The sequence below is a fragment of the Gracilinanus agilis genome, chromosome 1 (assembly GCF_016433145.1).
Source record: "Gracilinanus agilis isolate LMUSP501 chromosome 1, AgileGrace, whole genome shotgun sequence".
Lineage (NCBI taxonomy): Eukaryota > Metazoa > Chordata > Mammalia > Didelphimorphia > Didelphidae > Gracilinanus > Gracilinanus agilis.
The window spans coordinates 476,489,433-476,506,364 of NC_058130.1; the positions used below are offsets into that span (position 1 = coordinate 476,489,433).

The window sequence follows — 16,932 nt, forward strand, 5'->3', positions numbered from 1 at the left end:
AGAGATAGAGATCACAGAATTTGAGAGATGGAGCTAAATGGTCATCTAGTTCAATCTATATACAAAAAGAATATCTAATAGAATATATATTACTGTAATACGATATGATGTAATGGGGCATGACATAATGTAATATGATATAATATAACATATTTATTTAGGGAGGTAGCTAGGTGGTACTGTGGATAGATGTGAAGTCAGCATGAGTGTAGTTTGAATTCTGCTTTTGACAGATATCTCTAATATCACCTATCTGGAGGGGTTGTTGTAAGAATTAAATGAGTTAACATGGTAAGTACTTTGCAAACATTAAAGTTCTTTGTAAATGTACTTGTTTGTTTTGGGGTTTTTTGTACTTTATAAGTATTACTATTATTATGATTATTTAACAGGTACTACTGATGGAAATTATCAAGACTGAAAATGGAATTGGTGAATACTTATAGAGGTGCCTCATTCATGTAGCTTATCTCTGTCCTCTTTTTCTAGGTGTGTCAGGATGCCTGCTCTTTCTGAAGCCAACAATACTTTTGCCTTAAACTTCTTTAAGAAGATTGAGATTGGTGAAGAGAATGAAGAAAATGTGTTTTATTCTCCCCTGAGCCTCTACCATGCCCTGACTATGGTCTTAGAAGGGGCCACAGGAGAGACTGCTGAACAGATCCAACAGGTACTGTTTAACAGAAAATAAATAAAACTTGAAAAAAAACTGTATGAAGCTTTCTATACTTCTCTAAAACCACATCTTGGAGAAGCTGTTTACAAAGAGATCTTTGTCAATGGAGCAGCAATAGAGAGGTGAAGGGGAAATGGAGTAGAAAATGTTGAGAGAGTAACTACCTTGTAGAATCTGCAGTAGGCATTCTAGATAGAAAAGTTCCCGAGGTTAGTAATACAGAATAAACTTATTTTTTTTTTTGTCTTGCTATGAGAAATAATAAAAAGGCCACTTTGGGTGTGTGTGGGAGCAGGTGAGGTAGAGGTAGAGTTGGGAAAAGCAGTAATGCATAATTAATCTAGAAAGGCAAGTTGGAACCCAATAGTGAAGGACTTTTAAGTGCTGAATAGAGAAGTTTTCTATTTTTTTCCTTAAGGTAACAGGGGACCAAGGGAGATTTTTGAATAGGGTAGTGATATAGTTAGATCTTTCTTTAAAATACTCTCATTCTATGTAGAATTTTCAATTAAATTTCCTTTTAGTTTTTTTTTTTAAGAAAGAAATAGTACTGAAGCTGAATTTTTTTTCTTAAATAGGTTCTTTCTTTAAGCAAAAATACAGATGTCCACCAAAGTTTCCAGTCTTTTCTTGCAGAAGTTAATAAAACTGGTGCTCAACCCCTGATGAGAGTTGCCAATGCACTCTTTGGAGAAAAAACTTGTGGTTTTCTCTCAGTAAGTCTTGTCTGTTACTTCTTCCTATATAGACTTAAGGAAACCAATGAAATTTTCAAGGTAAAGAGAAATGAAAGCCTTGCATATGGCAGGAGTTTCTCATTTGTTGTCTTTCTATTGATAAATTATAGTTTGAACTATTTGAAAAAGTTGGTTACTCCTTAGGGAATACAATGTTCTTTTCTATAATCTTTAAGGACTAACAGCATGGTTCAGTGGACACTGCACGACTCTGAGTTCAAATTCCACTCTGCCACTTATTATTTTGGCAAGTCACCTCACTAAGTCTCAGTTTTTTCTCTGTCAAAATGTATGGGTTGAATTAGATGGCTTCTAAAGTCTTCTAGTTCTAAACATGTGAACCTAGGATCCTTTTAGAAACTGAGTGCCTGCTTTTCTCATGCTAAATATAAAAGAATTTTTAGTTTCTGATTGTGTTGACTTTCAAATAGCAAATTGTTATTTTGTTTATTAGCCGATATTGGTATCTCAAAGGGATGTTAATATTTCTTTGAGTTTTCTAACCATTATCGTTGCTTTTAAAGTGATTTCTTTGACCTTCATGAACTGATGTGGAATGAAATTAGCAGAACCAAGAGAACATCATACACAGTAACTGAAACATTGTGGGATGATCAAATGTAATTGACTGCTACTAAAAGCAATGCAATGATCCAGGACAACCCCAAGGGACTAATGGGACTTATGGGAAAGAAAGCTATCCACATCAAGAGAAAGAACTGTGGGAGTAGAAATGCAGAAGATAATCATATGATTTATCATTTGTTTATATGGGTATATTGGGGGGAGGTTTTAAAAGATTATTACAAAAATGAACAATATGGAAATAGGATCTAAGTGATATATATGTATATACATATACATACATACATGCACATATATATATAAAACCCAGTGAAATTGCTTGTCAACTCCGGGAGGGGGTAGGGAAGATAGAAGGGAGACAACAAGAATCATGTAACCATGGGAAAAAATATTTTTTTTAAAGAAATGAAAGTGACAAAAACCAAAAGTATCAATAAAAATTATGCTACTTAAAGTGATTTCTTTACTAATAAGGCTTAAAGGGACTTATTAAGTCTTGATGTCTAATTTTTAAATCATTAGCTTTCTTTGGTTAAAGATTCAGCAAGGCCAGATATTAAGATTTAGGATCAATACATGGAGGGAGTTAGGTAACATATTTTTGAGTATTATAAAGAAGCCATCCAACATTTACTTACAAAACTGGTGATATTTACTTTCATGACATTTGGTTATGTCATTTATTTTATTGTTTAGCCTTTTAAGGAATCCTGTCAGAAATTCTACTTTTCAAATGTAGAAGAACTTGACTTTGCTCACACCCCTGAGGCAGCAAGAAAGCACATCAATGACTGGGTAGAAGAAAAGACAGAAGGTAAGAGACTGTGGGATTTCCTGTTAGCTATTTGAGAGCTAATGACTATTGATTTTGATAACTCTTTGGCAAAATATAAAAAGGATTAATTTTCTAAATAATAAATGAAAATGAAAAAGTAAAAGTTTGTCCATTAAATATTACTAAATTTTCTTTGTCTTTCTCTGCTTTCCAGTGTCTGTAGTATTAATAATACTTCTGAATGAAATGATGAGCCTGTAGAATGGATCATTTCAAACCATAATGTATTCCTCCTTTAGGAAGGGAATTAAACATTCCTATTCTAGGAGTATGAGGTTTCTCATATTATAATGCTGCCCACAGCTTCCCTTTCAGCTCAACAATGTTACTACAGCTTCATTCAAATCCATGTAGAACCATATTTTCCTGCCTTTCTATTCCTTTTAAGTATGTATGCTTACATGCATTTCTTATTCATGCTGTCTATATCTTATTATGATGATCATATATGATGACTCATTTTCATTTTCCTCTAAATTATAAGTACATGTTCTGCAAAGAACATACTATTTCAGGGCCATGTCATTTGTGGTACCTCAAAGAGTTTGTTTTTTTTTTTGAAAATGAAGTATTTCTATCAAAAGGTAGTATAGTAGAAAGAAGGCTTAGGGGGCAGCTGGGTAGCTCAGTGGTTTGAGAATCAGGCCTAAAGATGGGAGGTCCTAGGTTCAATCCAGCCTCAGACACTTCCTGGCTATGTGACCCTGGGCAAGTCACTTGACCCCATTGCCCACCTTTACCACTCTTCCACCTATGAGCCAATACACAGAAGTTAAGGGTTTTAAAAAAAAGAAAGAAAAAAAGAAGGCTTAGATTCCAAAAACCTGAGTTCAAAGCCAAGGTATGTTACTTACTAGCTATGTGACCTTAAACAAGTCACTTTCACTTTTCTGAGCCTCAGTTTCCTATACAGTATAAATGCAATTCTGGATGCTAATACATTTTGGAGTTGTAAAGAGAATTTTAAGTTACTTAGGAAAAAGGAGGGATGCTGTTTATTTGGAAATGATTCCTCCTTATAACCTGATCACAATATGCAGAGGCTTTTTAATAGTACATGGAAAAACAGAAAGGATATCATTAATTCTTTCTGATATCATTTAATGAATAGATTTTGCAGATCACTGCTTAGAGAGTTCTATATGAAGATGAGTGATTATGTTTAACTTAAGAAGAATGAAAACCTACTTAGTATATGTCCTTCCAGAATCTTTACTGTTATTATACTGATGATGAAGATGACAACTAGAATTTATAGACTGCTTTAAGGTTTGTAAAGTGTTTTACATAAGTTAATGCATATATTCTGGGTGTCATTCTGTTTGCATTTATGCTAAACATTTCCTAATGTACTTTTTAAATTAAAAATTTTTTCTGTTACATATAAACAAACATTTTTGACATCATTTAAGAAAACTTCAGTTCCAAATTCTCTTCCTTCCTCCTTAACCTTCCTCTTTCTTGAAAAGGATAGCAATTTGATATAAATTATTCATATGTAATCATGCAAAACATTTCCACATCAACCATGTTGCAAAAGAAAACTCAGATAAAAAACAACAACAAAAATAAAGGGTTTTTTTTTATTTTTATTTTTTAAGTATTGCTTCAGTCTGCAATCAGAGGCAATCAGTTCTTTCTCTGGAGGAGGAGAGTATTTTTCATGTTAAGTCCTTCTGGATCATTTCGAATAGTTGTATTGCTGAGAATAGCTAAGTCATTTACAGTTTGTCATCATACAATTTTGCTGTTACTGTGTACAATATTTCTCCTGGTTCTGTTTGTTTCATTTAGCAACAGTTCATTCAGATTTCCCAGGTTTTTCTGAAAGAATTCCACTGTCCAATTGAAATAGCACAATAATGTTCTTTCACAATCATATACCACAGATTGTTCAACCTTTCCCCAATTGATGGCATTTACTCAGTTTCCAAATCTTTGCAACCACAAAAATAGCTATCATGAATATTTTATACAAATAGGTCCTTTTCCTTTTTCCTTGATCTCGTTGGGGTACAGACCTAATGTAGTATTGATAGGCCAATTCTTATGCAGTTTTATATCCCTATGGGCACAAGTACAAATTGCTTTCCAATACAATTGCATCAGTTCACAACTAGCAGTGAATTAATGTCTCAATTTTTTCACATCCTCTCCAACATTTGTCATTTTCTTTTTCTTTCATATTTTGTTATTCAGTCATTATAGTAGTGTCCAATTCTTTGTGACCCCAACTTGGGTTTCCATTTTTTTTGAAAGATCCTGGAGTGGTTTCCCATTTCCTTCTCTAGCTCATCTTACAGATAAGGAAACTGAGGTAAATAGGATTAAATGACTTGGTCAGGGTCACACAACTAGTGAATGTTTGAGGGTGGATTTGAACTTGGGTGTTCTTGAATCCAGACCCAGTCTTCTATCTACTGCACCATCTAGCTGTCCTTCTGTTAAATGAGCAAATCTGATATGTGTGAGAAGGTACCTCCCAGTGTTTTAATTTGCAAACATTTTTTCATATGATTACAGATAGCTTTGATCATATCCTTTGATGATTTGCCAATTGGGGAATGAATAATTTTTGCATATTTGACTGAGTTCTCTATATTTTCTGAGAAATGAGGTTTTTATCAGAGATACCATAAAAATTTTTCCACTTTCCTCCTAATCTTGGCTATATTAGTTTTGTTAGTTGTAAAACCTTTTTAAATTTCCATCCAAAATTATCCATTCATTTTATATCCCTCAGTGCTTTCTAGCTCTTGTTTGGTCATAAACTCTTCACTTAAGTGTAAATCTCATGGATAAAATATTTCATGCTCTCCTAAGTTAAATATGATATCATCCTTTATGTCTAAAACATGTGCCCATTTTTATCTTATTTCAATATACGGTGTGAGATATTTGTCTATACCTAATTTCTGATTAACTGCTTTGTAGATTTCCCAGCAATTTTTGTCAGTGAGTTTTAGTTCCAAAAGTTTAGATTTTTAGATCTGTCAAACACTAGATTACTATACTCATTTATTGCTATATATTATATACCTAATCTATTCCATCACTTTATTTCTCAGTCAGTACCAGATTGTTTTCATGATCACTACTTTGTAATACATTTTTTAATCTAGTACTTTTGGGCCACTTTCCTTCATATTTTTAAAAATTTATTCTCTTGATATTCTTGGCCTCTAGTTGTTCCACAAGAATTTTATTATTTTTTTCTACTTCCATAAAATAATTTTGGGGCAGTTTGGCATGGCTCTGAATAAGTAGATTAATTTAGGCAGAATTGTCATTTTTATTATATTGGCTCAGCCTATCCATGAGCAATTAATATTTTTCCAATTGTTTAGATCTGTCTCTATCCATGTGAAAAGAATTTTGCAATTGTGTCCATATAGTGTCTTGCTTTATCTTAAAAGGTAGACTAGTATTAATAAATGTTTAAAAAAAAAAAGGTAGACTAGTAAGGATTTTATATTATCTAAAGTTAATTAAAATGAAATTTATTTTTCTTTCTCTTGCCATTGGACTTTGTTGGTGGTAAATAGAAGTGCTAAAATATGGATTTATTTTGTATTCTCTAACTTTGCTAAAGTTGTTAATTTTTTTCAAGTTGATTCTCTAAGAATACAATCATATCATCTGCAAAGAGTGATAGTTTTGTTTCTTCATTGCCTATCATAATTACTTCAATTTATTTTTCTTCTCTTATTACAATAGCTAGTATTTCTAGTATAATAATATCAAATTACAGTGGTGATAATGGACATCCTTGTTATACCCCTAATCTCACTTGAAAGGCTTCTAGCCTATCCTATTACAGATAATGCTTGGTGATGGTTTTAGATAGATACTACCTATCATTCTAAGGAAAACTATATTATATGCTTTCTAACACTTTTAATAGGAATGAACATTGAATTTTTTAAAAAGCTTTTTACACATCTATTGATGTGATTATGATTTTTGTTGTTTTTATTATTGATATGTAAATTATGCTGATATTTTCTAATGTTCCTTTAAAGGTAAGATTTCAGAATTGCTAGCCAATGATTCCATTGATATAATGACCAATCTGGTTCTTGTAAATGCTATCTACTTCAATGGAAAATGGGAAAAACCATTTGACAAAGCCAAGACAGCAGAAAAGATGTTCAAAATTAGTGAGGTAAGGAACAATTTTGTAATTTCTAGGAACCTAAGGGGCACCTGAGACAATGAGAAAGAATCAGCATATTCTCTTTTTTCTAAAAATACAGAAGGGTTAACAACACATACAGCTAATTCTTTTCTCCCTTTTTTCCCCCTTAACTAGTCTTCCCTTCTCCATCCTTCTCTTTCTCCCCTCAGAAAGACTCTCCTTCAGTCTGAACTCTCTCTCTCTCTCTCTCTCTCTCTCTCTCTCTCTCTCTCTCTCTCTCTCTTTGTGTGTGTGTATGTATGCATATATAAATGCTTTTATTATATCAGACTATATAAACATATATATACACAGTTATACATACATATATGAACATATGTGTATTATAAAATATACATATATGGTATTATAAAGAATTCAATCATACAACTCTTTTCCTTCATTTTACCTCTTAGCCCAGCCAGTTTCCTCACTCAAATCCTTAGGACCTCTCTAATGACAATAACCTCTAAAAGACATCTTCCTTATTTCCTTGTATGTTTGTTTTTTAAAACCTTGCCATGATAAATCATGAAAGAGAAAGCATTCTTTTAATGTTTCAGCACTGTTGATAAATTAATAAAATTTGCTCTGGGAAATGAGGACATATTTGTCTATAATATTTAAGGAAAACACTAGAGAAGGGCAAAAACACACTTTGGAAAGAACTGTTATTTTCCCCATTTAGACTATCTTTGTTTTTCTGTTGTCCAGTTCTTCTTTCTTCTGGACTCTTTTGATAGCACCCTATAGGGGGATATATATTCCTTTTCAGTGTTTTTATCTAAAGTTTAGAATAGTCTGTCAGTTGCCTAAGAAGTCAGCTTTTTTTTCTTATACTCAACTAAATTTTACTCTTTTCCTTTTCTTTACTATTATTCATCTGTATCCTCTTTTGCCCTATGAGGGCTCCACCTCAATCTTTTCTATATATATTCTGATATAATACAGAATTATAACACACAGTCCAGAAACTAGAAAAGTACTTAACCTTCCTATTTTATAAAGCAAGAGATCAAAGCAAAAAGGAGAGCAAAGAGATCAATGTGAGTTAATATCATCAAATAATAAAAGGTGGAACAAAGGCTAGACTTTGTGGAATGGAGATGTGTGTGTATGTGTATTTTGAGAAAGTTAAAGGAATACTAAGTATAATAATTGGTTGGATTTCCTCAAGCTTCCATTTTTTTCATACATAACAAATGTATGATACATAACAATAATCCTTTACAACTATAAGCTAAGCTTAAAAAATGGGGACCTACCAGATGAACCCTAACCTAATTGCATCAACAGGGCCTGGACTGAGAATAATCCCCTAGACTTTTCCTGATAAGATGGCAGTTATCTCACCAGGAAGGGTTCAAGAGATATCCAGATAAGATAACTGTTATAGGGCTATTTCCTCAAGATCCAGAAAGTCACTCCAAGGAGTTATTGACAATAATCTGCTGCTACATCCTGACCCTCAAGCAATAATCTTATTTTTTTTTCTTTTCTCTTCTTCTTTTAGACAATAAAAGCTAGCTAATTTCTGAATTTAATAGGCTCCTCTTCTTAGAAGAGGGGTTCCTGAATTCATGCTCTTTCAGCTGAGAATACATTAAAATACCCTTTGCTTCTTCCTCAGTTTCTAGTGTCTTTCACTCAAGTTCGACTGGTCAGGTGGAGTCAGACACTCGGGAAGATAGTGGGTTGGTATTTCATATATGTAAATGTTCAAGGAAGGCATTATACATTTAAGTACCTTGCAGTTAAATATTAAGCACTTATTAAGTACCTGGTGTTGAATGGAGAAAGTTTTATGAAAAAAGAAATCTTTTCTATCAGTACACTGTTTTGTCAGAAACTTCATCAACAATAAAAAGTAATAAAGGAGCTAGTGACTTTTAGGATCTCATTTGGAGATAAGACATGAATCAGAATATCATTAAATGCTAATTAGAATAATGTAAAATATCCCCAAAATTATATAGTATATAATTGGAAGTCTTGGGACAGTGGAAAGTAAGAACTAGTCTCTTCTTTCCATTTCCTCTATAAATTAGCACTAAAAAAGGTTTATTGGCTTTTGAGTAGGGATTGTGTATTTTGAGTCAGGTAAAAGGTTCTGGAGGTGTTTTTTGTTTTTTGTTTTTTTTTTAATTATGACTTCTAAATTTTGGTAAGATTTGAAATTTCTTTAACTGTGGATAAAGTTTTCATTCTACGGTCAGATAAAACTTAAATTATAAGTGCAATCTGAGTGAAACTCATTCATATTGAAGGTTAAACAAACATTTGGTTAAATGAGAATTACCCGAATTTTGGGTCTTCCTTGTTCTTATAAGAGGAAGGGGTGGGGGGATGAAGAAGAGAAGAGAATATTATTTATCTTAATTGAGAGAGAGGTCCCTAAGAAGGAAAAAGAAAAGTAAGGGACTCCAAAATACTGCTTTGATATTAGAAATGTTTTTCTTCATATGTTCCTGTTAGTAGCAGCTCTATGTCATATGCAGGAAGAAAAGATGCATTTTTTCTATAAATAAATATAACACTTCCTTATGAAGAAACAAGCCCTAGGGTATTAAAGTATCACTTTGTAAATACTTGATTTGTGTCATTAAAGGGCCTACAGTGTAAGTACTCAAGAACAGACAAATATGCTTCTTATTTTTTAGTAAGTTGTATTGATTTTAGCTGCTCCCTTTAGTTGCCCCCAATTCAGTTTCATGTTCATTAATCTCCTTTTAGAAGAAGCAGAAACCAGTACAAATGATGTATCAGAGATCTACATTTAGCATGACCTTCATAGAAGATATACCTACTCAAATTCTAGTTCTGCCTTATGCTGGAGGACATATGGACATGGTCATTTTGCTTCCAGTTGAAAATAAGCATTTAAAAATGGTAAGAATCATATTATTGTGTGCTACTTGCTTGCTATAGGAACTATAATAGAATTTCAAATACTATAATTTAGTTCTTTTAAAATGAATCATCTTGTTCCAGCTCAATGATGGCGAATCTATGGCATACATGCCAAGGATGGCACACAGAGCACTCTCTGTGGGCAGATGTACCACCTACTCTCGCCCCCAGTTCATTACTAGAAAGGTAGAGGGACTCATGTGGAGCTGCTCCCCTCCTCCTCTCCACCATGCCTGATGACATTTTTTTCATATCCCCATCCCCATTTCCCAGCAGTCAATGGGAGCGTACAGGGGGTAAGGTGGGCAGCTTATTGGCAGCAGAGCTGGAGGGGAGCAGAAGTGCTTGGGCCACTCCCTTCCCCATCTCTACACTCACTGACACTCCTCACTTCACCCATCCCTCCTCCCAGCAGCCCAATGGGAGTGCTTCCTCACTCCCCTGTGTGGGGTAGGGGGGGGGGGGGGGGGGGAGGGGCATGGCACAGGGGTCTCTAAAAGGTTCACCACCACTAATCTAGCTGTTTAGATAAAAGACTAGAGATTACAATGATTTCTTTGTAAGTTAGGGAATTGTAATGGAGGTGGGAAGGAACCTTTGGTGTTTTAGGTATCAATTCACTAGGAATTGGGACTGACAGTGAAAGGTTATAGCATCAGGACCCACCAGAGGCTAAAGGTAACTGGAAGGCTTCTAATAGCATTTCTGGGTTTGAAATTGCTAGAGGGGAAGGGGAGTTTCCAGAATCTGCTTATGTGAAGCAGGCAGAGCTGAATAGGAACCAGATAAACAAAGTTGGAGGTATTTTGGGAAATCACCAAAGTCTAGAGACATTTTTGAGGAAGGAAGTCTAGGTAATGGACAGCAGCAAGCACAGAACAGTTTTCCCTTGGCTGCTTATCTAGAGAACCCCATGCTAGAATTCTAGAGAATCAAAACTGATTCTCTGTTTGCTCAAAAGGAGCTCCTTTCATAAATATGAGCTAACCCAGTTTTGCAAATATATAATATGAAGAAAAGTCCATCATTAGGTTATGTTGAGTGCAGCATTGTCAAATGAACAGTTGACAAAATTATTTCACCTTCTCAGGAAACCATGGAACTTCTTTGAGTCACTTTCCTCATCTGCAAAATGGGAATAATCTTTGCCTTAAATGATTTAAAGGGCTGTTGTAAGGAATGACTTGAGTCTTAAATAGATTTTAGGAAAGAGAAGGGGAGCAATATGCAAGGCTACATTAAAGTTCCCAGAAGCTTTTGGGCAAGTCCCAATAGTCAGGAGTCATAAAAGCTTGGGAAAGATGCAATAAGCAGAGGCTAAGTGGATTGAAAAGGTACTTTAGGTTTGATTGTCTTCTTTAATTCGGTCCTAGAAAAGAGACAAAATCAATTTATAGTTAATGTGATCTTTATCTATTTTTTGTTTATTTTTGGTCTTCTTTGTTTAAACACTCTGGGAAAGAGTCTGGGAATGAGTCCATTCAGGGATTCCTTGAAGAAAATGCTAACACTACAAAATGCCAAATAAATTTAGGTGCAGAAGGCAGTAATGAAAAGGGGCACTAAAAGAATGAAACCTGTAATCTGAGCTAAACTAGAAGGATTTAGGGCAAGTATGGATGTCTTCTTTTAAGTGAAATTTGATGATTATGAGGTAAGGTAGGCAGAGAGGTATTCAAAGCTGGGAGACCAAACCCTTGTTTGTAATTCTTACCACCTATGAAATCTGAAGCAACCTCATCTGTAAAATTTAGAGTTATATTTGTCAACCTACTACCTTTCTGGGTGTACAACTCCACAAGACCAGAGTCAGACTAAGTGAAAGAAAGACACAAGGGGGTAGCTGGGAAGCTCAGTGGATTGAGAGTCAGGTCCTAGGTTCAAATCTAGCCTCAGACACTTCCTAGCTGTGTGACCCTGGACAAGTCACTTGACCCCCATTGCCTAGCCTTTACACAGTATTGACTCCAAGATGGAAGGTAAGGATTTAATTAAAAAAAAAATAGAAGAAAGAAAGACACCAGAAATTGAGAGAGAGGCAAAGAGCATGTTTATTGTATTCTCAGCAGAACAGCATGCATTCCAGAATTACTCTGCCGAGGAGAGAAGCCTATTAGATACAGGAATTAGCATCTTTTTATTGTATCAAGATGAAGGAGAAAAAAGAAAACACACTGTAGCTTGAGGGAAAGGGTGCAACAGCAAGTTCTTGACAGTAACTCTTTGGAGTGACTTTGAAGAAGATAGGCTGATAATAGTTATTCTCTTAGTGAGATAATGATTGTCTTATCAGGAAAGTTTCCCAGGATTGCTCTCAGTCTAGGCTCAGTAGGCACAACTGACCTCTGGTAAGAGGTCAGGGTTCAGTTGGTAGGTTCCTATTTTTCAAGTTTAGCTTATAGTCACCAAGGACTACTGCTACATATCAGAAACTCCTGGGAAAATGGAGGCTTGAACAAATCCAACTAATTATTATAGCCAATATTCCTTTTACTTTCTCATATTAGGTAGCCTCTAAGATTACTCCCAGCTCTGAACTATAGTACTGTGAGGGAAAGCACAGAAAAGAGAGATATTACTTTCTAACTAAATGGTGTGTGTATGATTATGCGTATATGAGAGAGAGAGAGAGAGAGAGAGAGAGAGAGAGAGAGAGAGAGAGAGAGAGAGAGAATGTGTTTGGCTTGGTTGTACATTGAATAGAAGCTCCTTAAAGATATAAACTTTTTTTGTCATTGGAAACCTCACAACTAGAAAATAATTTTGTATATGATAAGTAATTAAGGTATATTGGTATAATAATTAAATTAAATCTTTTGGGATTTAACAACATAAAACTTTTTTATTTCTAGCTGAAAAAAAGACTTACTTCTGAGAACTTGGTAGATTGGATAAACCCAGAGATGATGAATGAAATCGAAGTGGAAGTTTTCCTTCCTAAATTTATACTGGCAGAGCACTTGGATGTAGAAATCATTCTTCAAAAATTGGGAATGTTAGATGCATTTGATAAAGCTAAGGCTGACTTTTCCAAGATGTCAGCCAGGAATGACCTATGTCTATCCAAGGTTATACATAAGGCTTACGTGGAAGTTAATGAAGAAGGGACTGTGGCAGTTTCTTCTACTTCAGCAGTCATGATGACTAGATCTGAGAGAATGAGTCTTGAATTCAAAGCTGATCATCCCTTCATTTTTTATCTCATAGAGAAACAAACAAATAAAATAGTATTTATTGGAGAAGTGACCTCTCCATAAAGAGATAACATTATCCTTGGTGGATTCAGCTTCATGTTATTATGTTTTACTTAGACCTTAATGTACCTATATTTTGAAGGATCCTTTTTAATGTGGTGCTAAGAATCTAAAAATAAAATTCTCAACTTGGGACTATATGTGTTTTTTTGTGCATTGAAAGTTATATTTTCTTTTTAAAGTATTTTTATTTACTTTGTTAAATATTTCCCCATTACATGTTTCAACCTAAAAAAAATCATAACTACCAGAGTAGTTATATTGAATGAATCTTTAATCAAAATCAGGAAGACTTTGATCACAGACAAAACTCAGAGCCAAATGCCCTGGGATGACCACTATTCTAGGAAAGATGCCATTACTGAGAATTTCCACTGAACTGCAACATTTGAGGTCCTATACAGTTGTCCCTTGCTATATCACAGTTTACTTATCATGGCTTCATTGTATCATGGGTATATATATATATAAATTCTCTTTCATGGCGTTTTCACTATATCGTGGGATTTTGTGGACGAATACCATACTGTACACAGTGGAAATATAGAATATGCCACTACCACCCGTGCAGGTTTGCCAATGTGAGACTGTACTTTGCACAATATTGACTGACAGAATTAAAGGTGACCAACCACAGCACTGTGTTGTGTATCCTGGGTACTGATTGGCTCAGTGTTTATAAGAATGTGGGAAAGGTTAAGAGTGTGGAAAAGGTTTATAGGAAAGTGGGAAGGGTTTATAAAACCTTAAAATATACATAAATAATAAAATAAATACATAGCTGCTACTTTGTGGATTTTCCTTTATTGCAGGAGTCTCTAGAATATAACTCCCATGATAGGTGAGGGATCACTGTAGGAAGTATAGGAAAGATAACTGACTGTTTATATTGACATTGACAAATGTATGACATTTATGTAAATGACTGATCACATAAAAAATTTGGGATAGAGGATCTAGGCAAAGACTAGAGTTCTTGGGAGCAGTCTAGATATAATAGGAGTAACTAAGAAGACAAAATAGGTACTCAAGATAAGATTATATCAGTGAATCTTAGCTAGGGTGATTAAGAGGTACTTAAGGTTTAAGTACCTTCTTACAAATTCAATATTTCAGGACTGGTAAAAAGTCTAGGAATAGGAAAATCTACTCATAATCAATTTAGCTTCTTTAGTCTGGGACAAGGGTCAATCTGGGGGTTTCAAAGAACAAGGTTCTCACATGAAAATGTTTTAACAATTTAAAAAAATTAAGAAAGAAAATTAGAAAATTAGAAAGTCACATAAAATGACTTATGAAGAATAGAGAATCAGACTAATATATACAGAGATTGCAACTACATGAGTGATAATAGGTACAAAATCTGAAAAAAGTATTCAATAGAAAAGATCAAAAAGGGATATAGATACAAAATGAATTCTGGAGCAGCAGAACCAGCAAAAGAGAGTTGAAACAGTTTTATATCCCAAGAAGCTGTGAAAGGTCATCAGTAGAGATTCATCATACTAGAGTATGAGGAAAGTGAGATCCAGCTTATATGATAAGATTAAATCTACACTGCCCATCTTTAGATTTAATCATCAAAGGTGAAAACATCTCCATTTTTGGGTGGTCTATAACCTATGTGTGCTAGAGTAACAAATTAGAATTTACTGACTGCCTCATGGGCAGTCCTAAGAAAAGCATCTGTTGTGATTGGACATGTAAACTAAGAGGAGACCACAGGAAGTGATGCAAAAGAGGCCCCTTTAAAAAGAGACCTCAGTCAGCTGGGCTCGGTCTTCTGGTTTGTGAATGGGAACTGAAGGAGCTCTGCTGGTTCATGACCAGGACATTCCACGTGTTAAGTGTAAGATTGAATCCTCCTGAACTTCTCTTAAGGAACTTCCCTTTTATTTTATTTTTTTTTAAAAGCCTTAACTTCTGTGTATTGGCTCCCATCTCTAGGCCTGACTCTCAATCCACTGAGCTACCCAGCTGCCCTTTGGAACTTCCCTTTTAAAAGAGACTTTGTGACTGAAGCTTTTGCTTCATTCACCTCTGGGTTCCCCCGGGCCTCTGGCCCTCTGAGTTTCTGGCCTTGGGTTAATTAGATATACCTGGATTAACCTGGCCCTCTGAGCCTCCAGCTTTGGGACCATGGCCGGATTTCCCTTGGCTGAGGGTTAATTAGATCTACCTAGATTAACTAGGGGATCAGAGCAAATTACCTACTGGGTTAGATTCTTATTTCCTTATTTTCTCTTTCTCTTCTTAATTGTAAATAAACTTCCATAAAAGTCATTTTAACTTGATGTTACTCTTTATTTGGAGATTGATAATTCTTCAATCCCCTGGTGACCCAACCTTTTAATATATTCAACCCAAAAACCCCTTTTCCACATTATGCTTGAGAGTTGTCAAGGTCAGTGATGAGCAAACTTTATAAAGAGGGGGCCAAAGGAAAGGAAATGATCATCTGTCAGTCTGTTCTAAGGAAACTCTTTGGAAGTTTCATTGTATGTATCCTACTCATTGTATTCATCAGATTAGGAATAATGTGTGCCAGCCAGATAGAACATTTCAGGGGGCCACATCTGGCCCACAGACCGTAGTTTGCCCATCACTGGTCTAAGTTGTTTGAACATGTCTAGGTAAACCAGCCTAAGGGTGAAGGTGTAAAAAACTCAGCTCCATTCAGAGCAGAGAGCATCCAAAGAAAATAACTATAGACCTCTCCACAATAGGACTGCCAGGCTTACTTATTTTATTCTGCTTCAATTTGATTAAATTTTTGACATTTCTCTGAATTCCATATTTTCTTTATTTCTGCCTTCACAAAAATGTTCCTTAATAGTCAAGTACCTCAATTTTTTAGATATTCCACAATTTATGGGAATCTACTTTGCTTCCCCTTCTAAAATACCACACTGGATATTTTGATACATAGGGGGACTTTGTTTCTGTTTTTTTACTTTGTTGAGGTATATATACATAGTAACAGGATCACTTTGTGGACAAGTGGATTTTAAGGACAGTTTAGTCATCATTTCTCTTACACATTTCCAAATTCATATCCTGAATGGTTGGATTAGTTCAGAGATTCATTAACAATCTTTTAGGGCAGTGATGGTGAACTCATGGCACAAGGGCCAAAGATGGCATGAGGAGTGCTCTCTGTGGGCACTTGGCCACCCTCTCTTCCCCATCCACCACCCCAGAGTTTGTTACTAGAAAGGCAGAGGGATTCAGGCAGAACTGCTCCCCTCCCTCTTTCCATTCCGCTTCCTAAAATGTGAAAATAATATTAATACTTGAAAGGTTTATATTCAGTTTGAGAAGTAAGCTAAGCAAAAACTATCCTCTCTTCCCCCTGAGATGTGACCATCGATTAGACACAACTCTCTTTCTCTTTATTAATGCTGCTCTCCCCAACTGGACCTCAAAGTTAATCTGGACCTCAGATTGTTCCCCTTTAACCCAACAAAAATCTCTGGAACTAAATCTTGCTAGTCTCATATCCCTTCTTTCCCATCTCCCATCTCCTGTTAGTTCCTGGAAATACCAGAAGAGAGATGATGAGACCTGGAGACTTTCCTACTTGCAGTAACTCCCTTGAATTCAGATTTTATTAAATATAAGGACTCTCAAGGGTGGGCCAAATCCTTTGGTAATTACCATTAAATGAGGAGAGAATTAGGAGTTTCAGACCCAGGTAATAGTTAATTGTAAGGGAGGCAATGTTTAGACATTTGGGAGTCTCCTATATGTAGGAAGTC

General features: G+C 35.1%; 1 protein-coding gene across 1 annotated transcript; it reads left to right on the top strand.

The window, feature by feature from the left end:
* The first annotated feature begins 499 nt into the window (after positions 1 to 499).
* On the top strand, positions 500 to 13,177 carry LOC123231634 (serpin B6-like). Its single transcript, XM_044657915.1, has 6 exons — positions 500 to 670; positions 1,255 to 1,392; positions 2,695 to 2,812; positions 6,856 to 6,998; positions 9,744 to 9,899; positions 12,773 to 13,177. The coding sequence occupies exons 1-6, from the start codon at positions 500 to 502 to the stop codon at positions 13,175 to 13,177; spliced, it is 1,131 nt and encodes a 376-aa protein (XP_044513850.1).
* The last annotated feature ends 3,755 nt before the right edge of the window (positions 13,178 to 16,932 follow it).

What these genes read in the sequence shown, in the direction of transcription:
- LOC123231634 (XM_044657915.1), top strand. Translation starts at nt 500, where the DNA reads ATGCCTGCTCTTTCTGAAGCCAACAATACTTTTGCCTTAAACTTCTTT. An exon ending in AAACTTGTGGTTTTCTCTCA is followed by an intron (nt 1,393 to 2,694) that starts GTAAGTCTTGTC and finishes TTTATTGTTTAG; the next exon opens with CCTTTTAAGGAATCCTGTCA. An exon ending in AAAATAAGCATTTAAAAATG is followed by an intron (nt 9,900 to 12,772) that starts GTAAGAATCATA and finishes TTTTATTTCTAG; the next exon opens with CTGAAAAAAAGACTTACTTC.